General features: G+C 36.9%; 1 protein-coding gene across 1 annotated transcript; it reads right to left on the bottom strand.

Annotated features, from left to right (window-relative positions):
- Positions 1-1,654: 1,654 nt before the first annotated feature.
- On the bottom strand, positions 1,655-2,908 carry LOC148211444 (uncharacterized). Its single transcript, XM_088124422.1, has 3 exons — positions 2,783-2,908; positions 2,462-2,701; positions 1,655-1,678 (listed from the first exon to the last, which is right to left on the bottom strand). Exons 1-3 carry the CDS (start codon positions 2,906-2,908, stop codon positions 1,655-1,657), a joined length of 390 nt encoding a protein of 129 aa, XP_087980548.1.
- Between the last annotated feature and the right edge of the window lie 24,754 nt (positions 2,909-27,662).

Genomic DNA, 27,662 nt, shown 5'->3' with positions numbered 1-27,662 from the left:
AGATTAACCTCGAGTCTCAGGGTTTTACTTGGTGTTATTTTGAGATGTCATGGTGTTTGTTATGAGTTTTTATTTATTTATTTATGTATTTATTATTTAACGAAGTGTTTGTTTTCTTTTCAGCATTTTTAGTGAGCCGTTGGACTTATTGTTTATTATGTGATTAGAAATAATTAAGTTTTAGTAATGTTGGAAAACTAGAACTCTAATCCTTATGATTCATGGGCTTTGTTTTTTTTTTTTTTTGAAATGAGAATTGGGTAATTGGGCTTTTAATTAAAAACATAGAGGAAAAGAAAAGCGAACCCTAGACCCATTTTTTCCCTTTTGTTCTTTTTGTGAGCCACCAGCTGCCCACCCCCCCCCCCCCCCCCCGGTGTTCTCTTTCCTCGTCAATACCCAGCCGAAAAACTTATTGCGTCCACACAACCGTGTTGACAACACATGCAAGTATACACGAAATGCCGATTGCAGTATGTAACAAGATCGAATCCATAGGGACTTTGAATGATATTTTAAATAGTGTTCACGTATACCAAAACCATAAAATAAAGAAGTACAGATGTTGTTTCATGACTTGAACAAATAAACATAAAATAACAAGTAGTAAACATATCACAGCAGCAGACGCACTTTGTAAAGCTGATAACAAGCAGAAGAACCAGCACAAAATACAAAAACGGGGAGAATACAGATATGGAAAAGTGGGGGAGACTCACATGCATTCACAAACCTATCAACCAACGCTCTAACACCAAAAGACTCATCATGCCGACCCCCGACCTTTTGTACTCGGAACCTCGGCACTCATCTCTACCAAGACTGGCCTATCAAATCTCGACCCTTTGTACCCGGAGCCTCGACACCCAGTAGTGACGTTATAACAACCAAATTCCACAATTCACTCGTCATCCGAGCCGGAACTAAAGTACTACTCCTCAACCAAGCAACCATAACAATTTTCCACACCAAGCCATCCAGAAGGACATCAATGCGTTACACTCTCAAGGACACACAATTTGAAAATGTCTAGAATATTTCCACCATAGTGTACACCAAACATAATAGTCCAAGCCAAGAGATAACATGCATTTCATGGTCACAAGCCTCAACAAACAATTCCTAGCATTTTATACACCATAAGAAATATAAGAGTAACGAAATACAAGAGTAATAGATCTCGTGATGCAAGATCCTTTTAAAAGTATAGCTACAACAAGAATGCCCAACTAATCCTTACAACATTTGTTCTCACTCTCTACTATGCACAACCACAACGAGAGTGTCCAAACATATCATAAAAGTAAATTTCAGCATCCTATATCATGAAAGACTATATCATGAGAGTGCAACCATATCATACACTAATTTTCAGCACATAATATCATATTAAAAAAACATCAAGAATGTCACAACCTTTCATAACAAATTTTCCAGCGTGTAATATAAAAGAAAACACATCATTTAACCTTAAAACAAACTTTCAGATCAAATGCAACCCATCAATAACATCTACGAGCCCTCACATCATGGCCTACAATTTTTACATACATGAGGTGCACAAATATAATAAAGTTGAACAAGAAGACCATTTCATTAGCACTCATTAATACACACACCCGCCCCTTGGTGCTACTTACACACTGCTATGCTTCTAAGCCACGCATCGATTTAACACCTAGGCATCAAGAGACAAAAACAGCAATTAAAAAACAGAAATTGCAGCCATCGAATTCGGTTCTAAGGTGTTTTGAATGGTTCGTTACCGCCAAAATCGACTTTGTACAGGTGTGGGTAACATAGATCTAACTTGCTGCTGTGCACCATGAGGAACTCGCACCAGAAGTCACCGACATCCACAGAAAACTAAACCCGGCTATGGAGTTGTGTCGCCGAAAACAAAAACCTCGAACGCCCAATGCAGCAACACGTCCTCTTCTGCCAAACTGATGTCGCACCTGTTGTTCGCTGGAGGTGGCGCACCGCTGCGGGTGGAGGTTACCGGTCATCGAAACTTGCGTCAGGGAGTGGTGGTATGGCTAGGTATCGAGGAGGAAGGAGAACACGAAGGGGGGTGGCTGGTGGCTCACGAAAAGAACAAAGGGGAAAAGATGGGTCTAGAGCTCCCTTTTGTTTTCTTCTATGTTTTTAATTAAAAACCCAGTTACCCAATTCTCTTTTTTTTTTAAAAAAAAAAAAAAAACAAAGCCCATGAACCACAAGGATTAGAGTTCTAGTTTTCCAACATTACTAAACTTAATTATCTCTAATAGCATAATAAACAATAAGCCTAACGGCCCACTAAAAATGCTGAAAAGAAAACAAACACTTCGTTAAATAATAAATACATAAATAAATAAATAAAACTCACAACAAACACCACGACGTCTCAAAATAACATGAAGTAGCACAAATTAAAATAATTTATAAGTAAAACCCCGAGACTCGAGGTTAATCTAACCTGAGTAACGCGGGGCGTTACACCCTTCCCCCTTAAAAAACTTTCGTCCTTGAAAGTTCGCCTACCGAACAGCTCAGGATAATTGGTTTTGATCTCATCTTCCCTTTTCCAGGTAGCTTCTTCTACTTGGTGATTTCTCCACAGGACCTTCACCAAGTCAATTGCTCGATTTTTCAGCACCTTGGTGTCTTTTGCTAACATCTTAACAGGTACCTCCTCATAGCACAAAGTTTCATCTAACTACAATGGTTCGGGATCTAAGACGTGAGAAGGGTCATGGGCATACTTTCTCAACATTGACACATGGAACACATTATGTACCGCAGCAAAAGATGGAGATAAGGCCAACTTGTAAGCGACTAGGACAATGCGCTCCAAGATCTCAAAAGGAGCAATATACCTCGGACTGAGTTTCCCCTTCTTATCAACGCATAGGTTTAAGGGCATTTATGTATTTTTGGGAGATAAAAAAAAAGAAAAAGAAAAAAACAAACAAACAAATTCAGTTTTGTGTAAAAAAAGAAAAGAAAAAAAAAGGGTGCTGTGAGATGTGAAGGAAACACGTGGAAAGGAAAGAATAAAAAAAGAAAAGAAAAAGAAAGGAAAATAAAAGAAAGGAAATGAAAAAAAAGGGACATTTATGGGCTATGAAATCAAAGAGAGGGAGGGCTTAAAAAAATAGGGGTTTTGACTGTTGAGGAAGCAAAGGTTGAAATCAGAAGTTGATGGTGATTTTGGAGCCGAATTAAAGAGCCAACAACAATAGTTAATGAAAAGTGGTAATTAAGTTGTTCATTTGAAGTTTTCGGAAGAAATATAGGTTGAAGAAATAGGTTATAGGTTCTTTGTTATGCCTAAGAAATCTCTTGAAATAGATGTTGAACTTCGATTTCTGGTTTCCATGAGTATATGTATTAACGAATTTAGCTTTAGTTTATGTGTTTTTGGTCACAGATCTGGGTTGGTAGAATTTGCAGAAAAAAAAAAAGAAGAAATGAAAGGGGAAGAAGCCATGGTTTGGTTGATTGAAGTTAAAGAAGAACCTGATGAATAGTAGAGGAGAGAGAATGAGTGGATTTAAAATAAAGGGTAAGTTGCAAAAACCACCCCTGAAGTATGGTGGTTGTTACAATTACACCTTAAACTTTCAATTGTAAAAATTAAACCCTCAAACTTTTATAAAAGAAAAAATTAAACTCGCAAACTTTCAATAGTAAAAATTAAATCCCTAAACTTTCACATATGATAAAATTGTACCCTACAAATTAAAATTAAACCCTAAATTTTTTTAAAAGGGTCTTTTTTTACAATTTCGTCCATATTATGTACCAAAAATATTCTCATCTTCATTGATTTTGAATTCAATGAAGTTTGTTTTGTCAATATTCGATTTTGCAGACAACTTTTATAAAGCCTTTTTCCTCGAGACTTGCCGAGAAATATGAGAAGAGTGTTGCTCAAATTGCTCTTAGGGATGTCGAAATCCGAGAGGTTGCTCAAAGATTTTAAGTTTAATCTTACAAAAGAAGACATGAATAATTCTATCAGCGGAATTGACACGAAATACCAAACTCCCGGCCAAGTTTTAGGGCATAGATTTGTATGCATAGGTAATTAATAAATCTGATATTTTTCAAGATCTGATGTTGAAAATTGAAATGGAAAATAATGTCCACTGTTCTGTTAAATCCCTCACAAGTTAATGAATGATGGAACATATTCCCATTTGTGAACTACTGCTTGTCTGTAAAATCAAATATCGACGAACAGAAAAAATGTTTAATTTTAAAATTGTCAAATAGATACAATTTTGAATTAGAAGGTGCACTTTTATCACATGTGAAAGTTTAGGGGTTTAATTTTTACTATTGAAAGTTTGAAGGTTTAATTTTTTCATTTATAGAAGTTCGAGGGTTTAATTTTTACAATTGAAAGTTTAAGGGTGTAATTGTGACAACCACTATACTTGAGGGGTGGTTTTACAATTTACCCTAAAATAAATAAGAAAGAAAAAGAAAATGTTGGGAGGTTGGCTAATCACCTGAGAAATGGGGGATGAAAAGTAATGAATGTGGCATGTGGGTCCCACTTGTAAGGAAGATGAGAGAGAAAGAAGCCTAATTGGATTGTAGAGAGAGAATAAGGTTGTTGATTGAATTTTGTGGTTTAATTTAAAGAATTGTAGATTAAAATTCAAATTATGTAGGTATTGAAATTTGGTTGGTTATTATTTCAGGACAAACAGAAATTGGAGCAGCGTACCAACCAAATTCATATCGTTTATAGGATTTGTGAATTGTTATTTTACCAAATATTTTTTAAGATATCTATTATAGAACTTCAAGAAAATATATATTATGTATATTTGATCTTTTTTGTTGAGAAATTGAGTTTGATGAGAATTTATGAATATTTTTGAGAACTTAGAAATGTTTTATGATTTTCTGAGAAACTGCTTTGTTAAATAGTATGATTAGAAAGAAATATATTTAGAAATGATTTTAGAAAGAAAAGATCTTAGAACGAAGAAAAGAAGAATTTTATAGTTGTTTATGAGATTGAGAATTTTATGCAGAAATAGGTTTTCAAACCACCATCTTATTGTATCCAGGTAATTTCTCGTATGTTGTATGAATGTGTTTCTATGGTATACTCATAAATATAAGGTCTTTGAGATCATTTTACTCCGCGCGTTGAAAGAACTATTCTGCTGTGTATATTTAGATTACTCTATGCTAGTGGACCAGAAATAGAATTATTCTGCTGTGTGTGTTGAGATTTATTTGCGCCAGTAAACCATAATAGAATGTGGATACATATATGGTGTTGAGTTTCCTTCACTTATTTAGATTTGAAAGAAGGTATTTCATATATATTTAGAAAGTGTTTTTAGAAAGTACATGTTGTTACAAGTTATGTTTAGAAAATTACTGAGTTTTAGTTGCTCAAGTTTTATGAAATCTAAATGAGAATGTTTACTACTTCAGTTTGATGAAGTTTGTTTTAAGAGTTGAAATTTCAATTGTTTATGAAAAAGGTTTTACGAAACTATTTTCTTATTAAATTACCACTCACTGAGCTTCCTAGCTCACTATTTATCATTTTTTTTCCACCAGGCTATACCTGAGTTTCAAAGAGATAGCCGACTAGTTTTTGCCACTCATCGTCTCAGAACTTGCATATCATTTTGTATGTTCATTTAGAATGACTTATGATAGATTAGCTGCATCTTTTGTAGTTGTCCAGCATGTTTAGAAGTTATGGAAGAATAGTTATTCATGTATCAAATTATGTTACGCTTGTGTTGTATATATAAGAAAATAATCTTAATCAGTTTTAGAAATTTAGAAAGAAGTTGACTATAGACTCGATAGTTGGTTGGGGGTTTGTGGTCGGCGCGGCTTATCCTAGAGCTAGTAGGTGTTTAGGGCGAGTCGTGTCAGTTTGGTATCAGGAGCCATATAAAGATCCTGCATAACATGAATAGAAGATGCATTATGGTTTATGTTATAATTCTGTGATATGCATATCATTTTATTTTATTACGTGAGGGAAACACGTGTAGGCTTAAACAATTTGAAACTCAACAGGTCCCTAGTAGGTAGAATACAATGGCAGAAGACGTAGTTAGTAAGTCTAGCCACCGACTAGTAGATTTACAAGAAGATATAGTTGATCAAGATGAACGTGTAATGGCAAGAATTGCTGCATTGGGAATAAAAATGTTGAGGAGAGATCTCGAGAAAGACTTTAAGATTGAGCGGCTCAAAGCTTTAGGGGCGACTAATTTTTCTGGGACGACAGATCCAGCTGATGCAGATCCCTGGATGAAAAAGTTAGAAAAATGTTTTAATGTGATGGGTTGTCCAGAAGAAAGGAAAGTGAGACTGGCTATATTTCTGCTAGAATGAGGAGCTGGTGAATGGTAGAAGTCAGTTATAGCGAGACAACCAAGAGTTGAAAAATTAAGCTGGGGAGAATTGAAAAACTTGTTTAATGAAGCATACTACCCACGATCGTACACAGATGCAAAAAGAAGAGAGTTCTTAAAGCTGGTACAGAGGTCGATGACAGTAGCAGAATATCAGAAAAAATATGTAGAACTTTCAAAGTATGCCACCACTATCATTGAAGATGAAACTGACCGATGTAGACGATTTGAGGATGGGTTGCATGAGGAGATTCAAAGCTGTACTACTGAATCTGTGTGGCAAGAATTTAGGCCCTTGGTGGAAGTTGCAGCGAGGGTTGAGAAGAGTTTGTTATCTGAACATGACCGGAAAACAGAAGCAGACAGAGCACAAAAATGCTCCAGTCGAGTATCGACTCGCACCACCATACACGAAGCGGCTACAAAAGAAATAGCAGGATGTGCAATTTAGAAAGTTCCTTGATGTGCTGAAGCAACTGCATGTCAACATACTGTTGGTGGAAGCATTAGAGCAACTGTCGACTTATTTGCGCTTCCTTAAGGACATTCTCACGAAGAAAAGAGAGCTGGGAGAATACAAAACAGTGGCATTGACTAAGGCCTGCAGCACTATCCTCGCAAGCAAAATTTCGTAAAAGATGAAGGATCTTGGGAGCTTTACCATACCCGTTTCCATTGAAGGATAGAAAATAGGCCAAGCACTCTGCGATCTTGGGGCAAGTATCAGTCTCATGCCCTTGTCCGTCTACAAAAAGTTGGGGATGGGAGAAGCACGGCCGACAATAGTCACATTGTAGTTAGTAAACCGATCAATCACATATCCTAAAGAAAAAATTGAGTATGTTTTAGTGCAAGTGGATAAATTTATTTTCCCTACTGACTTTATTATTTTGGACTATGATTTAGATAGGGAGGTTCCTATCATTCTTGGAAGACAATTCCTTCCAACTGGAAGAGCGCTTGTGGATGTACAAAAAGGCGTGCTGACAATGCACGTTTAAGATCAAGAAGTGAAGTTCTCAGTCTATGAGTTCATAAAGTTTCCTGTTGAATCAGAAAAATGCTCAGTGTTGAATATTTTGGATGAAGTTTGCTGGAACATAGTGTAAGTAGGGATGCTGGAGCTCAAGAAGGTTTTGGTAATGGGACTAAAGAGATGATGGTGAAGAAAGATGCTACCGTTGAGATAGAGACCCTAGCACCGAGATAAGAGTATAAAACGGTTGAGCCGTCAGCTGCTTTAGCTTTCGCAGCTCTCGTTTTAGATTCATTCATGGGCACTGTCGGCTTCTTAGCCTGAACTGCACGACGTTTTAAACTCTTTTTCTCTCGCCTCTTGTATTGAAACATTTCCCTTATCGTCTGCGTGTCCTCAAGATCTTCTTCGCTGGTAGGTTCTTGAGTACTATTCTCCCCAGCCTTGGATCTACCTGTATCACACCCAAGCGGGTTAACTGTATTAGAAGGAATAGTGTGAGCATCCCTTACCCCTGGTAGAGTGGCCATCGGTGTGACATACTCATCCGTTGCCAACGGAATAGATCCAGTTGCCCCAGTAGGCAACTCTTGGTGACTACAAAACGCTCCTTCTGTAGATGTATCCAATGGGGAAGGTTCCTGAGTATCTGTTCTCACCACGTCGTTCTCGGTATCCTCTGTTTCCGGCATATTTGAACAATGGCCTCGTGAAACCAGTAGAAAATCATCATTACCATCTTCCGGTGTAATAATCAATGGAGATTAATAAAACTGCTCCTCGTCCCTGTTCTCCATTGATGAATCCTTAGGCGTCAGACGCCTACTACTCCCATCTTCCTCAATTTCTGGGTCTATCATCACCTCCTTGCCATTCCTCTTTTGCCCTATCGACACCCCGGGCTCTAGCCTCTGGCTATGGCTCTTCTCTTGCTCTCCTCCATGCTCAACTCCTGCATCCATTGGCATATTGGTTGGGGTTTGCATCCTAGGGGGCTCTAAGGGTTTTAGATGTCCCATGTTGAAGGTACCCAATATGTTAGGGTTCAACTGTGGTGCTTGAGGTCCTCTTTCTAGGAATGAAAGTTGAGGTGGTGGGGGAACCCTAGGTGAAATCATCCCATAATTTTGTGGAGGTACCCAATGACCCATTCCATAATAAGGTGGAAGGCTAGGAAATAGAGTAGATGAGTTTTGCATTCCATAAGGATGAACACTAGCTGGAATTTGCATTTGGGACAAGGGAAAATGATAGGAAGGAACCGGGTTAAACATAAACGGTCGGTACATACCCGGATTGATCATTGAAGGAAGTTGTTGAGGATTTTTAGCCCTAAACTCACTGTTTTGAGGTATATTAAGGGTGGGTAGTTGCTGAAAAATTAACATAACCATGTGGGCTCATTATAGGATGTTGTGTAGGAGCTTGGGATGGAGGACATTCAAATATTTGAAGCGGGTTTCCTCCCCTAACAGTAGCTAGCCTAGAATCTGAAACCATGTGGTGTTGGAAGTTCTCCATTGGTGGAAAGGGAATGCTTGTGGCATTTGGAGCTTGAGTAGAAGAGGTAGGAAGTGAAGTATGTTGAGAAGAAGAAGCCATAGATGTAAGCAAATGCTGGAAATTTCTTCTTCTTTTTGGTGGTGGCTGAAAATCGAAAACAATGATGATGAAGGGAGTGAGTTTTGCCGAAAAAACAAGGGGAAGAAGAGAGTTGTGTGGGTTTTGGTGGAATTGTAAAGCTTAGGCAATGGGTCTATTTAAAGCTTTCCCCAAACTAAATCCTAAATGGAAAGGGATTGAGATTTAAGTTCAACTAGGTTTCCTAAACCTAAAAGAAAAAAATAAGATTGAATTCCAAATAGGATTAGGGAAACAAGAATTGAAGTATTTTTGAGTTTAAGGAGAGATTTGAAACTTAAATCACAAAAGATTAATGTTTGACCTGAAATAAAACCCATAAAAGTCGAAAAATGAAACCCAAATCACGAAGGAAAACGAAATTCGAACTGCTGGAAAAACAGGGCAGGCGCCAGGCACCTGCGTAAAAAAAAGTTTTTTCAACCTTTTTTTTTCTTTTTGTTTTTCAATGTTTTCAAAAACATTCTCTTAATAAGAAAAACTTTTTATAATTAAACAAAAAGAATGTAAGATACAAAAACTTCCTTCCTTTACTTTTGTTCTTTCAAAACAGATAAGAAGAAAAAACATTTTTCGCAAACATTTATTGACCTGAAAGTTGAATAGAGGTTTTTCCTCTATCCACTGGTTCTCCAAAATATGGCTTAAGTCTCTGCCCATTTACTTTAAAAATACTTCCCTTAGAGTCAACTAGATCCACTGCCCTATATGGGTAGACTTTAAAAACTGTAAAGGGACCAGACCATCTAGACTTAAGTTTCCCAGGAAAAAGTTTCAACCTAGAATTGAATAACAGAACTAGATCACCTTCTTGAAGATTGTTCGGCCGAAGACGCCTATCATGCCACTGTTTAGTTTTTTCCTTAAACAACTTAGCATTCTCATAAGAAAAGTGCATGTGTTCTTCTAATTCCAACAATTGTAACTTCCTCGCTTTACCTGCAGCCGACAAATCAAAATTTAATTTCTTAGTAGCCCAAAATGCTTTATATTCTATCTCAAGAGGCAAAGGACACGCTTTTCCAAAGACTAGCCTATAGGGGGACATGCCGAGGGGAGTCTTAAATGCTGTCCTATATGCCCAAAGTGAATCATCAAGCTTAAAAGACCAATCCCTACGGCTAAGATTTACAATTTTTTCTAAAATGTTTTTTATCTCCCTATTAGATATTTCGGCTAACCCATTCGACTGAAGATGATATGCTGTTGCAACCCTATGACGCACATTGTATTTAGCCTGCAACTTTTGCATAGACCTATTCACAAAATGAGCCCCCCCATCACTTATCAGACAACGCGGGGTTCCATAACGCGTAAAAATGTGCTTTTGCAGAAAACGAATGACAACTTTAGAATCATTAGTAGCAGTTGCAATGGCTTCTATCCATTTCGAAACATAATCTACTGCTAACAATATATAAAGCTTACCATTAGAAGATGGAAATGGACCCATAAAATCTATACCCCACACATCAAATGTTTCAATCTTCAGGATCGAGGTTTGAGGCATTTCGTGGCGTTTAGATATATTACCTGTCCGTTGGCAATTGTCACAAACCTGGGCAAACTTATGTGCATCTTTGAACAGAGTGGGCCAAAAGAACCCACTTTGCAAAACTTTGGCTGCGGTTTTGTGTCCTGCAAAATGTCCTCCATATGGAGACATATGACAAGCGTCTAATATCGCCTCGTGCTCTTCTTCTGCGACACACCTGCGTAAGATATTGTCAGGTCCTAGCTTATATAAAAAAGGCTCATCCCAACGATAAAATCGAACTTCATTTAGAAATTTCTTTACCTGTTGCTTGTTGAACTCATAAGGAACTATTCGACTTACCAAATAATTTGCTATATCGGCATACCACGGAACTGAATCAACTCGCAAGAGTTGCTCGTCAATAAACTGTTCACGTATAACAGTTCCATCATCACAGAGCGGGGATTCCAATCTAGACAGGTGATCAGCAACTTGGTTTTCAGTACCCTTCCTGTCCCTAACTTCAATATCAAACTCTTGAAGTAACAAAATCCACCGTATCAAACGTGGTTTAGCATCTTTTTTAGCAAATAAATATTTTAAAGCAGAATGGTCAGTAAAAACAATGACTTTTGTGCCTATCAAGTAAGACCTAAACTTGTCAAAGGCGAACACAACTGCTAACAGTTCCTTTTCAGTAGTAGTGTAATTGAGTTGTGCACCGGTCAGAGTCTTACTAGCATAATACACAGGATGCAAGATCTTGTCTTTATGTTGTCCCAACATAGCTCCTATTGCATAATCACTTGCATCACACATGAGCTCAAAAGGTAAATCCCAATTAGGTTCGATAATTATAGGGGCTGAACTTATAGCAACTTTCAACATTTCAAATGATTTTAAACAGTCATCATAAAAAACAAATGGTCTATCATATTCTAACAATTGACACAAGGGTTTAGAAATTTTAGCAAAGTCTTTTATAAAGCGGCGGTAAAATCCCCCATGCCCTAAAAAACTTCTAATCCCTTTGACATATGTAGGAGGAGGTAGCTTTGAAATGATGTCTATCTTAGCGTGGTCTACCTCTATTCCTTGCTTGGAAATTTTGTGACCCAAAACAATACCCTCTTGTACCATGAATTGACACTTCTCCCAATTTAGGACTAGGTTTGTTTGTTCACATCTCTCCAATACTCTCTCCAAATTAACTAAACATGCGTCAAAAGAATTTCCAAAAACAGAAAAGTCATCCATAAAAACTTCTAGAATATTTTCTACCATGTCAGAGAAGATGGCCATCATACACCTCTGAAAAGTCGCGGGTGCATTGCATAGTCCAAAGGGCATTCGACTGAAAGCGAACGTACCATACGGACACGTAAATGTTGTCTTCTCCTGGTCTTCTGGAGCAATAGTAATTTGATTATAACCCGAATATCCATCTAAAAAACAATAGAAATCCTTACCTGCCAGACGGTCGAGCATCTGGTCAATAAATGGTAGAGGAAAATGGTCTTTCTTCGTTACCTTGTTAAGTTTGCGATAGTCAATGCAAACTCTCCACCCACTCACAGTTCGGGTTGAGATGAGCTCATTCTCCTCGTTGGCCACCACTGTTATACCCCCTTTCTTTGGTACACACTGTACTGGGCTTACCCAGCTGGTGTCGGATATTGGGTATATAACACCGGCGTCAAGCCATTTAAGAATTTCTTTCTTTACAACCTTTTTCATCTTCGGGTTCAACCGCCTTTGACTCTCAATAGAGTTCTTAGCATCTTCTTCCAATAGAATTTTGTGCATGCAAAAGGCCAGGCTTATCCCTCGGATATCTGCTATCGTCCATCCAATGCCCTTTTTGTGCTTCTACAAAATCTGCAATAAAGAATATTCATTAGTAGGTGATAAATTGGAAGCTATAATAACTGGTAAAGTGTCGTTATCCCCTAGATATTCATATTTCAAATGCGACGGCAATTGCTTCTGCTCCAACGTGGGTGGTTCCACTATGGACGGAAGTAACGACTTGCATTCTTCTTTTTGTATTTTTTCAATAGGATTAGTCACATCTTCCGGTCCTTCTGCTATCTTATCAAGCTCTTCTTCAATCTCTGTAACTAACAAGTCATAAAACTCATCAAACATAACAGGATTCAAGCTATCTATAGCAGAGCATTCTTCAAAGTCTCCTGGTAATTTCATGGCGTCTAGAACGTTAAATTTAACTTCTTCATTATTTACTCTCATTGTAATTTCTCCCTTCCTCACATTAAAAACTGTATCCCCAGTGGCTAGAAATGGTCTTCCCAAAATAATGGGAACGTCTAAGTCCGCCTCGCAATCTAGAATGATAAAGTCCGCAGGGAAAATGAATTTGTCCACCTGGACTAAAACATCTTCTATCTTTCCCTCAGGTCTTATGATAGATCTATCTGCTAGTTGGAGGGTAACCGTAGTAGGTCTAGCTTCTCCTATGCCCAAAGATTTGAAAACTGATAATGGCATAAGATTAATGCTCGCGCCTAGATCACATAATGCCCTGCCTAAGTTTTTTCCTCCTATGGAACATGGAATGGTAAAACTGCAAGGATCGTTACATTTCATGGGTAGCGGGCTGCCTACAGCTTCACTACTACATTTTGTCATGGCTACTAGTTCATGCTCTCCTATCTTTTTCTTCCTAGAAACTATATCTTTCAAAAACTTAGCATAATTTGGCATCTGTTCTAGAGCATCCACTAATGGTATATTTATATGCAATTGTTTTAAAATATCTAAAAATTTTCTAAACTAGTAATCATTATTTTTCTTAACTAATCTTTGTGGAAACGGGGGAGTAGGGGTAAAAGAAGGTTGTACCTATGGAGGAACACTCGGGGTGTCCTCATTACCTTTTCTAGTATTTTCTTTTTCTGGTGTTGTTGGATTTTCTGGTATCTTTACAGTTGGTTCAGTGGACGGAATCTGTACATCTGTTGTTGGCATTGTTGGTCCATCATATGCCAGTCCACTCCTAAGGGTGACAGCTTTGCACTGTTCTTTCCCTTCTCGTTTTGGTAATTCAGTATGGCCTGGAAAATAACCTTGTGGTCTATTCTTCAATTCATTGGCGAGCTGTCCCAATTGGGTCTCGAAATTCCTCATTGATGCCGCTTGGGATTGTATCACTGCGTCGGTTCGGGCCATGTACTCCTTCATCATATTCTCAAGATTTGAGTTGTTATTTGAAACTGGTGGAGTTTGTGTTCTCTGATTGTACTGCTGTTGCGGCGGCGGGATGTATTGCTGTGTAGGTGGAACATAGGGCTGCTTGTTCTGCTGGCTCTGCCCTTGATTAAAACCGCTCGAACCTCCTTGACCTCCCCATGAGAAATTAGGGTGGTACCTCCAACCTGGGTTGTAGGTGTTCGAATATGGGTTAAAGTTCCTATTGTTCAAATGTCCTACATAAAAAACGGAAGCAGGGTTATGTGGACAATTATCATAAATATGGTTTTCACTGTAAAATGAACAAATGAGATCGTTGACTTGTCAAATAGGGGCAGGAGTGCAATAATCCGACTGCACAGGTTGTATCGGCGTGGCTAATGGATTTTTTATTCCCAATGCCATCTCTTTCAGCCTCTGGTTCATTGTAACCATCTCTTTTTGCATCGAGGTCGCAATGTCCAGAGCCAAAACTCCAGCTGGATCTTGCTTCTTTGGTGCTGCCCTAGATCTTTGCGAACACCATAGTTCGTTGTGTGAAGCTAAGTCATTTAGGATGTCGACTATCTCGTTGAATGTCTTCTTTGTAAAGGCTCCGTTGGCAGCATTGTTTAGCATCATCTTAGTAGGATGATCTAAACCTCTAAAGAAATGTTCTATCTGGATGCATGCCGGCAAGCCATGGTTCAGACATTTCCTGATTAGTTCTTTAAATCTCTCCCACGCCTCGTGAACAGGTTCACGATCATACTGTCTAAAAGAGATGATCTCCTCTATAATATCAGCGTGGCGAGTAGGTGGGAAGAATTTTGTTAAGAACTTCTCTACTAACGACCCCCATGTGGTGATGGATCCCGGTGGAAATGCATTGAGCCATGGTCTAGCTTGGTCCTTCAAAGAAAATGGAAAAAGTGTTAGTCTCAGAGCATCGTCTGTTATACCAGGTAATCGAAATGCATTTGCAATTTGAATGAATGATTTCAGATGATCATGTGGATCCTCATGTTCCTGCCCTCCAAAATGTCCAATTGTCTGCAACATTTGGAACATCATTGGTTTAAGCTCAAAGTTTGCGTGGGCTAGAATAGAGTTGACTATCCCTGAATCAAAGTTCTGAAAAGTCGTGGCGGCATATTCTCGCATTGCCACGTCTCTGTTGTCCGCCATCTGGATATGGTTGAATTCATCATTTCTTGCATGATCCCTCATATTACCGTTAACAGCAGGTGGATCAACCAGATCACGAGGTGGAATATCTGCCATTGATGTGCTCGTACTTTCTACCTCACTTTCAGGACTGATTTCACCTTCTCTCTCTTTTTGCTTTTCTAGTTGTTTTCGAAGTCTTTGCTCCTTTCGAGTTTTTCGAAGGGTCCGCTCAATCTCAGGGTCAAGGGGTAGAAGAAAAGATCTTGTGCTCATGCACTTTAACTTACCCTTGTGAGATAAACGACCAAAATATAGAACAAAAACGGCGGATGGAAATTACACCCAACAACAATTCACAAAAATAAAAACTAAAAGAATTTGAAAATAATTTTAAAACTAAAGTCCCCGGCAACGGCGCCAAAAACTTGACTGGCGGTTATGCTGAACGCACGCACTAAGCGTGGTAACAATTCTATAGATGCAAGCGCACACCTGTCAGAGTAATATAAAATGGATGGAGTATCCAAGTATCGATCCTCAAGGACTTCTAAATAATTTCCAAACTCTAAAGTTTTAATGAATAGTGAACGTTGAAATGAGTGATTTTTGTAAAATGGGAAGTGGTCACAAATAATGGTTTGGGATTTGGGATTTGGTCTTATAATGGTAAAACCTAGCCCAAATTACTTCAAGTTAGCCAACAAAGAATCAAGGATATGCTAAGGACGATATGCATTCTACTTTAGGAACCAACGACTACGCTTTTCACTTGACTTATGTCTAAGCAAGTTCAAAGTCCTAAGACATTCCCTAATATGTCTATTATGAGAGATATCATAGTTTTAGGATGGAAATAGTCGCAACCTCGGGTTATATAGGAAGTCCTTGTCCTTTTTATTGTTAAGCCTTTTTCATCCGATGCAAAAGTCTTTTCCCAGTGAGGACACTGTCTCTCTTAAGTTTGGGGGGGACAGTCGTTGTGTTAGTCATTGTTTCAGAAAAATAAAGTGTTATTTATATTTGAAATATCATGCTATTTTCTTTTGAAAAAGAGTCAGTTGGGAAGAAAGAAAATGTTGAAAAGCACTTAGCTTAAAAAGAAAAAAAAGAAAAAAAAAGAAAAAAAGTTGCAAAAGAGTAAAAAGAGTCTTGTTGAGAGAAAATAAGAGTGCGGAAAATACTTGTGTTAGAAAGAAAAGAGTGGTAAAAACAATGAGAGTTAAAGAAAATGTTTTATGATTCCCGAGTCCTACTGTAGACACCCATTTAGTTTTAGGTTGGGTGTTGACTTTGAAAATAGCAGTAAGGATGGTGATAAGTGACTTCGTGTTCTCATTGTCGTCATCTTATGACCTAGCTATTAGTTTCAAAGTCTTTCTACGAGTAGCTGTGCTTGAAACCGATGTTAGTGTGTGGAAACCTCAGGGGCTAGTAGCCGGTCTTTCAGATGTAAAAGTCTTAATGTAAGAAGAGAGTGTGCAAATTATTTAGGGGTATTTGAAAACTTTTTCTGTTTTTGAAAGGAAAAAGGATTTTGAAAGAGAAGGTTTTTATCATTTCAAACTTGGTTTATAGTGACTAAGCTTACAAAGGCAATAGAATGGTAGGCTTTGACATCTTTTCCTTGAGACAATTTATGATTGAACATCTCGGTTGCTTTTGCTTTACCTTGTCCATGTGTTAGGAAGCTGATTAAAGTTGCTAAGTTTTGCTTGAGGACAAGCAAAAAGTTAAGTTTGGGGGTGTGATTACGCTTGTTTACACGCGTAAAAAGAAGGTTTTAGATGCTGTTTTTACTATGTTTTAACTTTGTTTCGGACTTTTTCTCGGTCGTTTGAGTTCTAATTCATGCAAAATTCATATATGATGGTTTGTGGTTGGCTTATATTGTATTTATGACATTTTAGGACCATTTGGGAGTGCAAATTAATCAAAAGAAGCAAAAAGACGGAAAAACCTACATGGGAGGCGCCAGGCGCCTGGGAAGGCTGCATAAAACAGTTTTTCTTCCAACTTAATGAAACGCGTCTTCCAATGCGTTTTGGTGGTTCCAACCGATGCATATGTGTAGAAGAAGTGTTCCACTATCAGTCTGAGCACGATTTAGTCAGTCAAAGGAGTTGGAAATGGGTGATTCACCATCGTTTTAGGACCTACCTAACCAATTCTGCACAGCTATAAATTTCAGCAGCTTCTCCACCAAATTCATCAAGCCTTGCTTCCTTCTCTTGATCATTTTTAGTGTTTCTTTGTTGCTTTCGAAGTACTTTTGAGTTGCATTCATTAGTTGCTTTTGGTTTTTATATCCCGAGCACTTTACATTCCTCTATTGAACTTTGTTTTGTTTCCATTTGTACTTAGTTATTTTCTACTTATTCAAATATATAAAAATCCAGCACTTTGCTTATCTTCCCTTTGCCTTTACTTTATTTTTAGTTAAGAGAGTTGTGTTTTTGGAGGAAAGAGCACGTGACACTCCCCCTTGCTTGAAAGAGAAGGGCAAAGCTCTCAATCCCGATAAAAACTCTCCATTAGTTAACTTTTGTTTTTCACACATGCATTCCAATTTCAACCATTTTACTTGCTGTATTTTTTTCAATATGTCTTTCTAAATTCTCGTCTCTAGCATGGTTATGGATAGTTAGCTTTTTATTTATAAAAAAAAAGGGTTGCTAAGAAGTAGTGTTTTTGCTTTCCACTCATTGCTCAACATGTTTTCCCAAAAAGTTAGGATTTAGAGAAGGCCACTGTAAGTCTTAACAAGTCAATATTGAAAAGGTTGCTTATTTGCATTGTTGAGTAGTTAAACCGAGGAGAGGAGCGCCTTAGACATAAGGGTTCCGCTTAAGTAGCCTAGACATAGGACCTTAACCCGAGGTTGCGACTATTTCCATCCTAAAACTATGATCTCTCTCATAATAGACATATTAGGGAATGTCTTAGGACTTTGAACTTGCTTAGACATAAGTCAAGTGAAAAGCGTAGTCGTTGGTTCCTAAAGTAGAATGCATATCGTCCTTAGCATATCCTTGATTCTTTGTTGGCTAACTTGAAGTAATTCGGGCTACGTTTTACCATTATAAGACCAAATCCCAAATCCCAAACCATTATTTGTGACCACTTCCCATTTTACAAAAATCACTCATTTCAACGTTCACTATTCATTAAAACTTTAGAGTTTGGAAATTATTTAGAAGTCCTTGAGGATCGATACTTGGATACTCCATCCATTTTATATTACTCTGACAGGTGTGCGCTTGCATCTATAGAATTGTTACCACGCTTAGTGCGTGCGTTCAGCATAAACGCCAGTCAAAAGGAAGTACCACCTAATACGGGGGATAGTGCAACAAGGGGATGTGATCGTCACAAAGATCGCTCCAGAGCACAACATTGCTGATCCTTTTACGAAGGTACTCATGACTAAAGTGTTTAAGGGTCATCTAGAGAGTCTAGGTGTACGAGCATTGCACGATTAGTCTAGGGCAAGTGGGAGAAATGTAATGGGTATAGTGTATCCCTAGTTTATTGTATTTTCCCTTTGCTTTATGATTATGTACACCCCATTCGAGTTTTGTTCAAGTGACAGTTTGTTAGGTGTGTTGCCTAAACTTGTTGTCTATATTTATGTAAAAACGAATTTATATTCAATAAATTTATATTCAATCAATTTGTTGTTGAATTCATAACGTTGCATTGTCTAAATCCAATAAACTAAACATCCAAGGTTATTGTTATGTAACCGGAACAGTATATAGACTAGGTATATATTTGATATATCCTCGATATACAAGTGGATAATGTCCCGAGAATAACCTAAAGGGTCTATGGTATATGGATAAGGCTGGGTACCTTATCCTGGCAACACTATGGATACGACCCACTTTGTAAATGTTACAGACAAGCTGATCCAAGTTGTTCGTGTGGAGACATGCAAGTGGGGGTATCCTATACAATGAGTTTGTATAAGACCAAACTGCGAAATAGTCAATCTCTAGATGTAACATCGTTGACTAACAAATTGTTATTTCATAGGATGACCAGGCAACTCATTGTCAATCCTGTGAGTTACGGACTCCTGCCCATGAGGGCTCGTTCTTTCATCTGTATGGGTGAGAGTGGCCCAAGTTGTCGACTCAACGTTCCTACCATTTTGGGGACGAGACCGAGTGGGGAGCTGGGAACATAACTTCACAAGATAGAATTCACTCCTCCCCGAATTTAGGGGAATGCTGACTCCAGGACTTGAACAAGGGGCTCCACCTTCTCACTGGCCCGACAGAGACTTTCGGTTAATGGTCGGACCATAACCGGGTTGTTCATTTGAGGAGCAGTGGTATTAAGGAGTAAGATGTAACAAAGAGGTAAAAGCGTAATTTGACCCAACTTGAGTTATGAGCACCGTGAAGGATTGACTTGCCATTAATGGTTGTATATCCGTGGATACGAAAATATTCTGCAGTGAGAAGAGTGCAGCTACGAGTCTTTAGTGGAGTGACCTGTAGGTAATGAATATTGATTAACTCGGTTAATGAGTTTGACCGATTGATCTCATATCATTGGAGCTTCTGATTTGTAGGTCCATTAGGTCCCCCTACTAGCTCACAATGGGTAAACGAGAATCAAGATTTTTTTTTTATTTTAAGAATTTGAAATGTTGAAATTGCTTAAGGGATTAGATATATGTATATTGATACATTATAATATATAGTTAATTCTAAATTAAAACTATATAATATGAGAGACATTATTTAAATGAGATTCAAATAAAAAAATCAATAAGAATAGGATTCATAATAAAACAATAGGTTAGAATTAGTGTACATAAGATGTAGATTACAATTATATGTTATACGAAAGAAATACTTTATAATATAATTCTATTTTGGTAATAGATAATTATTTATTTATTATATATATATATATTTATATTATGTAATTGTTAATATTAATAATTAATTAATTAATTATATATATATAGATATTAATTATTATTATTAATATCAATATTAATTTAATTTAAAATAAAATAAGACTCCCCTGCAAAATTGTAGGAGAATGGGAAGTTTGATGGGTAACTCCCCACGTCATCATGGGTAATAGATGTAGAACAGTTCTGCATTTGGTTCCTCTTATTCCCCCTGTATTTCTCTTCTTTATGTGTTGTGCTCTCTAGTGTTTGAATTTAAAAATTCCCTGGGCTTCAAAGAGAAATAAAAACAAAGGCTCCCACAAGCTTTCCACCGGACCTGGAGAATAGCCGAGAAGATCGGTGGTTGTGAATGCATTTTGTTGGTGATTCCTTGAAGAACGGTTCTTCAAAGGTAAAGAAAATTTATCTTCCCCAGTTTTTCTTTTTCAGTTTTGGTTCTTGTTCGTAAAAATTCAAAAACAAAGATTGTCGTTTCCGCTGCAGGATTAACGACCCTTCAGTTCTTTTGGCTGTGAGTGCAATTAGCGGGTTTTTTAACAGGTAAATGAGAATAATTTAGTTTCTAACTTGTTAATTTAATATTTAAAAATCTACTTTTGATTCTATATTCGTTAATTTTTTTTTTTTAGATTCATTCCAAGAAAAAGAACAGATTAGAGCAAAAGTGTCAATGACTTGGTTTGTATAAAATATAACTAAGCACTTAAAGAACACTATAGGTTAAAGGGCCAATTTGATTTGATATCTTTGAATCATATTGATGAAACTAATGAATGGTTTGTTGGAAGACTAGAAGAAGAAAATAGTGGATAAGATAATGAGTTTGGTTTTGATGATGACGACCACACATAGAGACATGTAGCCGAGGCTAGTGGTGTTATATAGTCCATAAGACAAACTAAATCTACAAGATTAATATCCAAAGGACTGTCACTTGCTACTCCCATACCTTCTCAAGTTAAAAAATGAACTATATAGGTGGTTAGTGATAATGACACTGATGAAGACGAATTAGAATTGGACATGGAAGATTGTGAGGAGAATGTCCAAGATTAATATGAGGTTGTAGATTTAGAGGATGATGATAGTGAAGTTTGATGTTTTACATTTACTTTTGTTCTTATTTCTGAATGTTGTTTGTTGGAAAGTAATTGAATTTCGTTATTTTATGTTTGTTTTTAAAATTTTGATATATTCATTAGTTTAATATTGATATTTTATAGGTTTGGTATTTTAAAACTATGTTCACGATATAAATTTGTGCTATATATATATATTTGTTAAGGTGCACCTCACTTAACTCAAGTCTCGCATTTCTCTTGTCTCCACTTTAAGGCGATCAAGGGCTTATCGCCTTGAGGTGCGTCTTGTACCTTGAAAACATTGATCTATATTTAATGGTGATCTTGTTAAATAGCCCTACAGTCAACACACATGTAACATGATCCATCTTTCTTAGGCACAAGTAAACTATGGCACTATGAGGGCTAAGTAACTCTTTACATTCTGTGAGCAAACAACTCCTCAAATTCCTTGGGATTGGTACAATGGGCCCGCGATGGCCGATTGGATTTTGTGATCCCAATATGAAGTTAATCTTGTGTTCTATTCCTTCAGTGGTGGTAGCTCCCTAGGCACGTCTTGGAAAAACATCCTTGACTCCTACAAAAGCTCAACTAACATACTCGGTAATGTATCTTCGTGTTCTTAAGTTAGAAGACAAGTACCTTCCCATATAAACATAAGAAGCATTTGATTAGAACACAAAGCTTTCTCGATCTCATTTGAACTTGCAATGAGACTCGCGACCTTCTTACCATTTTAAGGGTCATTTACCTTGTTCTCTTGGATTTTTGTAGCCTCCTTTGTTACAGCCTCTCTTCTTCTTTCCTCTAATTTCTTTAGATTAATTCGTACTTCCTTTGGAGATATAAGGAAGTAAGGAGATTTTCTTTCCATGGTTATCAAGAGAATATTTGTTACAAAAACCATCATACTTTACATTTTTGGTATATTATCACAACCTTCTAAGCAAAAGCTCACAAGTATGCATAGGTACAATATCACAAATAACTTCATCTTTCTATCTACCTATTGCAAATGAAACTAATACTTGACTTTCGAGCTTTATCTTGTCACTATTAGTTAACCATTGTAAATCGTAGGGTTGTGTATGTGGTTTGATTGCTAACTTCAACTTAGCTACTATATAAGTGCTAATTACATTATCGCAACTACAACTATCAATAAGATTACTACAAGGTATGGTATTTATTATGCATCTAGTCTAAAAAAGATGATCTCTTTATTCCTCCGAGGAATCTTCCTTAGATTGCACTTTGAGAGATCTCCTAGTAACTAATGTCACCCATTTAAAGATAAACTAATATCTATAGTGGGATTCGCGAAAAAGTAAGTACATTTTCTTGCCGCTCATGTTTCTTACCACCTTTATCTTTCTCTCACTTTTTTTCCTTTCCCCCACTCTTATTTTCTCTCAAGACTCTCTTTTTTACTTGTTTTGGAATCTTTTTCATACTCTTTTTTCGAAAAAAAAAAATTTGCATATGACTCTTTTTTTTCATACAACTCTTCTTTTATTGCTCGCCTTTTCTTTTTGACTCTTTTTTGCTCGCCACTCCCCGAGGCCAAGGACGGGGTCGAACCGTCATTCCAGAATTTGCAGTCCGATACATTTCCATCGAAACATAAAATGCATTTTCTTTCTATAACAAAAAGACACAAACTGTCCCACTCGAACTTAAGGGAATAGTGGCCTCACTAAGAGAAATTTTCAGAGATGCAAAATTTTGACACAAAGGTCAAGGACTTTCAAAGTAATTAAAAAGTTTAAGTTTCAAAATAAAAAGAAGCAAAACCCAGTTTTATAACCACAATAAAAAGTGGAAAATGATTTATGGCTTGATTATAAAACTAGTAAATCCAACCCATTAATGCCCTTAATTATCCTCATTGACATGAAACAAAAACAAAATAATAAGGAATGTTTTTAATTAAAAAGATGAACATGTTGAGAGTTTAGAAAAGATGCATTGAAGAAGCTAAGGACAAGCTAGTAGCTAGAACAAGGAAACATCCAAAGCTTTGACTTAAAACATAATGCAATAACACAACCACCATTTCTAACTAACAGCACATATAGCATAAATTTTTTTCCTAAGACTAAAACTAATCTAAGGAACCTAACATGCAAACTAAAATAATAAAAACAACCTAAACAACCTATCATACAAAATCAAGATCAACAATATCAAGTATCAAAGCAAAGAGAGGGAGATATTGTTAGATTTTATGCCCTAAACTCGTGGTTGGTAAACATAAAACAAATATTCATTCAATAAAATTGTTACTGATGATTCTCTTAGAATTGTATTAACCCAAATCTAATAAATTAACATCCTAGGTTATGTCATGTAACTGAAACAGTATATAACATATATACAATGTATATATATACTGTATATATTCGATATACAGGTGGATAATGTTCCAGTAATAACCTAAATGGTCTATAGTATATGGATAAGGTTGGGTACCTAATCCTGGTAACACTGTGGATACGGCTCACTTTGTAATAGTTACAAATGACTTGATCCAGGTCGTTTGTGTGAAGACATGCGAGTGGAGGTATCCTATACAATGAGTTTGTATAAGACTGGTCCACAAAATAATTAATTTTTAGCTGCAACACCGTTAGCTAGTAGATTAATATTTCAATAGGTTGACTGGGTAACTCGATCTCAATCCTAAGTGAGTTATGGACTCCTGCCTGTTAGTGCTCATCCTTTGATTTGTATGGGTGAGAGTGGCCTGAGTCGTCGACTCAATATTCCTACCATTTTGGGGACGAGACCGAGTGGGGGGCTGGGAACATAGCTACACAAGATGGAATTCACTCCTTCCTGACTTTAGGGTAAGTAGATGAGTGTTCTCTTAAGTGCTGACTCTGAAACTTGAACAAGGGACCCCACCCTCTCACTGGCTCAAAAGGGACTTCCAGTTATTGGTTGGACCATAAACGGGTTGTTCATTAGAGGATAAGCACTTAAGGTACAAGATGTAACACAGGGGTAAAACAGTAATTTGACCCAATTGTGATTACGAATACTCGTGAAGGATTGACTTACCGTTAATCGTCAAAATCCATGGATGAAAAATATTTTACAGTGAGAAGAGTGCAACTGTGGATCTTTAGTGGAATGACCGACAGTTAACGAATCTTGATTAATATGGTTAATGAGTTTAATCAATTAATCTCGTATCTTTGGAGCTTCCGATCTTTAGGTACATTAAGTTTGCTTGCTAGCTCGTAAAGGATAGTTAAGAACATTAAGTCTTGGAAAGAATTTGAGTTGTTCAAATTAGATAAAGGAAATTAAGGTTAATTGTATGAGATTCAATTAATATAATGTATGCTGATACATTATAATATAAAGTTAATTTTCAATTGGATTCAAAATTATGAGAGAGATGGATATTAGAATTTCATTCTAATATAGTTGATTAATTTCAGTTTAATTAAATTAAATTAATGAGATATATTAATTTGATTATATTAAATTAGATTTAATTAATTATTATTTTAATTAAAATTGTTTTAATTTAAAAAAAAGAAAAAAAACAAGAGAAAGGAAAAAAGGGAAAAATGTGGGAGGAAAACCTCCCACTTCCATGCCATCCCGAATTTTGATAACTTACACGGGAACATTACTAAACCTACATGCTGCAAACTTCTTGTGCTCAAGTTAAACCTGTGAACACTTATCAAATGGACTAAACAACTTACCCTTCGTGGACAAACGACACTTAACTTTCCTGTTTAAGTCAAGCAGAGTCGAAACAAGTAAATAACGATAGACAAACAGAAGCATATTCCTAAAAGATAATAACAAATCAACTAAGTAAATAAAAACCACCCCTCTTCTACTACGCGACTCTGATAATAACACCAAAACCAAAACGATCAATCCATGCTTCAATCGTTCCAAGTTAGCAAATCCAATAGCATTAAACATACTCCCTAAGCTTCACAATGAAACCAATGACATAATCTTTATAGGAGTCCATACTTAAAAGAAAAGTCATCTAAAACATTCTACCAACCCCCTGAACATTACACAAGTCAATGCTCAAAACATAAGACATAAACTAATCCATCAAGAACTCCAAACGATTTATTTTAGACAAGTTAAAACTAACGGAAGCTAGCTATGGTCCTTCTTCTCGAGTCTCCCCCACACCATCACCATCATCGTGAACCTAATCTCCACCTGAAAACAATAACTTCAGAGGGGGATGAGTATTAAAAATACTCCGTAAGTAGTCCTCTCTAACTATACACAAACATGTTCAGCACACGACATTCGTTACGAAGTACTAAACTAGCATTCATGCATCAATAAATGATAACACTCATTAATCCACACATGTAATCAAAGTAACCCCAACTACAAGGTCGCTAGTAGCCAACATAACTATACACAAAACAGCATGCCCGTATCACATCAATCATCAAAATGCGAAACTAGAAATCATGCATCGATAGGTCATAACAATTAATTAATACACACGCACAAGCATCAAAAATACCAAGACTCACGTAACTTCGAACACAAGGCCCATGTAGCTCCTTCAAGCTACTTATACCCATCACATTATATTAGTCCTCCAAGTCTTAACTCTTCAAATCGTATCGGCCGTTGACCTTTTGTACCTATAGTCCCGACACTCCTCTACAGAGACTTGGCGTTCGACTTTGACCAGACTCATCGTGTCTACCCCCGACCCTTCGTACCCGGCACGTCGACATTCATCTCTACCAAGACTGGCCTATCGACCCCTGGACTTTTGCACCAAGAGCCTCGACACCCAGTAGTGACATATCAGCCTCGACCATTTGCCCTCGAGGCCATGAAACTCATCTATCCACTTTTCATTCTATGGTCCTCTACTGTTACATAATTCCCAAGTGACCCACAGTAATGACTCCGATCCACTACTGTTTCCATACTTCAACATATCACAACAACCTCTCCAGAGCATCAACAAGTCATTTGCACTTTTAGTCACAAAACAGTTTCCAACATGTCTTTCATCACAAATAACTATGAACTAACCCAACAGCTTCCAACTAAGCAAACAAAAGACTACATAACATAAAACTAACACATGCATTCAATCTCAAAACATGCCTTCAACCACCAAAGATTAATCACTTCCAACCATACCAAATAGAAACTTTCTAGTCATACCCACAATGACGATCCAAGACATTTCCATAACGTAAACAAAAACAACAGGATGCAATCCAACAATATGAACTAGCACTTCACAAACCATGCCCAACACTATTAAATACATGAGACGAATGAGCATAATAAAGTTCAGCATGAAACCATTCTAATAACACACAATAACGCACATACCCGCCCCTTGGTGCTACTTACACATGCCTACAAGCTCTTGACCTTTGCGTTGGCTCGAAACCTAGGCACATGAAACAAATCCAGCACGTTACTACTCAGTTTCGGTTACTAAAATTGAATCTAAAAGGGTGCTGAAGGAGGTCGTTGCCCACTGAACATCACTGAATGATGGCGAACGCGTTGGAGCTTGTAAATCTAAAGTCGATGTGGTGTGGGTTAACGCTGAAACAATGTCGGATGGGTGGTTAGCACTAATTTGAATTCAAACATGAGTGGGGAAGTGTCGAAAGTCGTCGGAATGAAGAATACGTCACAGAATTGAGCTAAACGCGTGTTGGTCGTTGCTTACAGATGGAGGACGTCACCGAACTGCTCTATTCGTCGAGAACTATGGTGGGTCTTGAGTTACCGACACAATTTGTCACTAAAAAATGCTATGGTAGTAGATCATTGTGTTACCTGCTGTTGTACATGCTGCAGAACGTCAGAGGGACGCCGATAACTCATCGAATCTGGCTATAAACAAGAAGCTGTAGTCGAATATGAAGGGATGTGATTCCCGGAGCGGAAGCAGATCTTCGTTGCTGATTTTCGGGATACAAAATCGAATTACAAAGAAGAAAAATACAGAGGAAACCAAATACCTTTGAATAACTTTTCTTCTACGGTTTCCGACGAACACCACCACTGCGTCTTCCTCACTATCCTCTTGGGTCTCGGGATCATGCTTGTGGTAGCACCTTGATAGAAGAGAAGGAGAGTTTGAGATAATTTTTAGAGAAATTGGATGGGAGTTGTTTTTCTTGTTCTGTGTCTCTCTTCTGTTTTCTCCAACCATTGAAGAAGAAGAACAATGACGTAGGGTAACTCCCCACGTCACAGCAACCCCCCACTCTCCTGCAATATTGCAGGGGAGTTTTATATTATTATTAATATTAATAATAATAATAATATTAATATATATATATATATAATAATATATATAATTAATTAATCAAATTAATTAATATAATTAATTATTAATCAAATTTATTAATATAATTAATTATTAATCATATTAATTAATATAATTAATTATTAATCCAATTAATAATTAATAAATATATATACACATAAATAATTAACACTTAATTATTTATTATAAAATTAGAATCAAATTTTAAAACATTTCTCTCGTATAAGCTATAGTTTTAATGTACATCTTATGCACATTATTTTTAACCTATAGTTTTAATATGAATCTCATTCATATTAATTTTATTTGAATCTCATTCAAATAATATCTCTCATAATATATAGTTTTAATTTACAATTAACTATATATATTATAATGTATCAATATACATATAATCCCTTAAGTAATTTGAACAATTCAAATTCTTCCAAAAATTTGATCCTCGTTTTACCCGTTATGAGCTAGCAAGGGGATCTAATGGAC

Source organism: Momordica charantia (assembly GCF_013281855.1).
Source record: "Momordica charantia cultivar OHB3-1 chromosome 5 unlocalized genomic scaffold, Mcharantia_2.0 BLBB01000005.1, whole genome shotgun sequence".
NCBI lineage: Eukaryota > Viridiplantae > Streptophyta > Magnoliopsida > Cucurbitales > Cucurbitaceae > Momordica > Momordica charantia.
The sequence above is the reverse complement of the archived record's forward strand: the minus strand, read 5'-3'. Positions and strand labels throughout refer to the sequence as shown.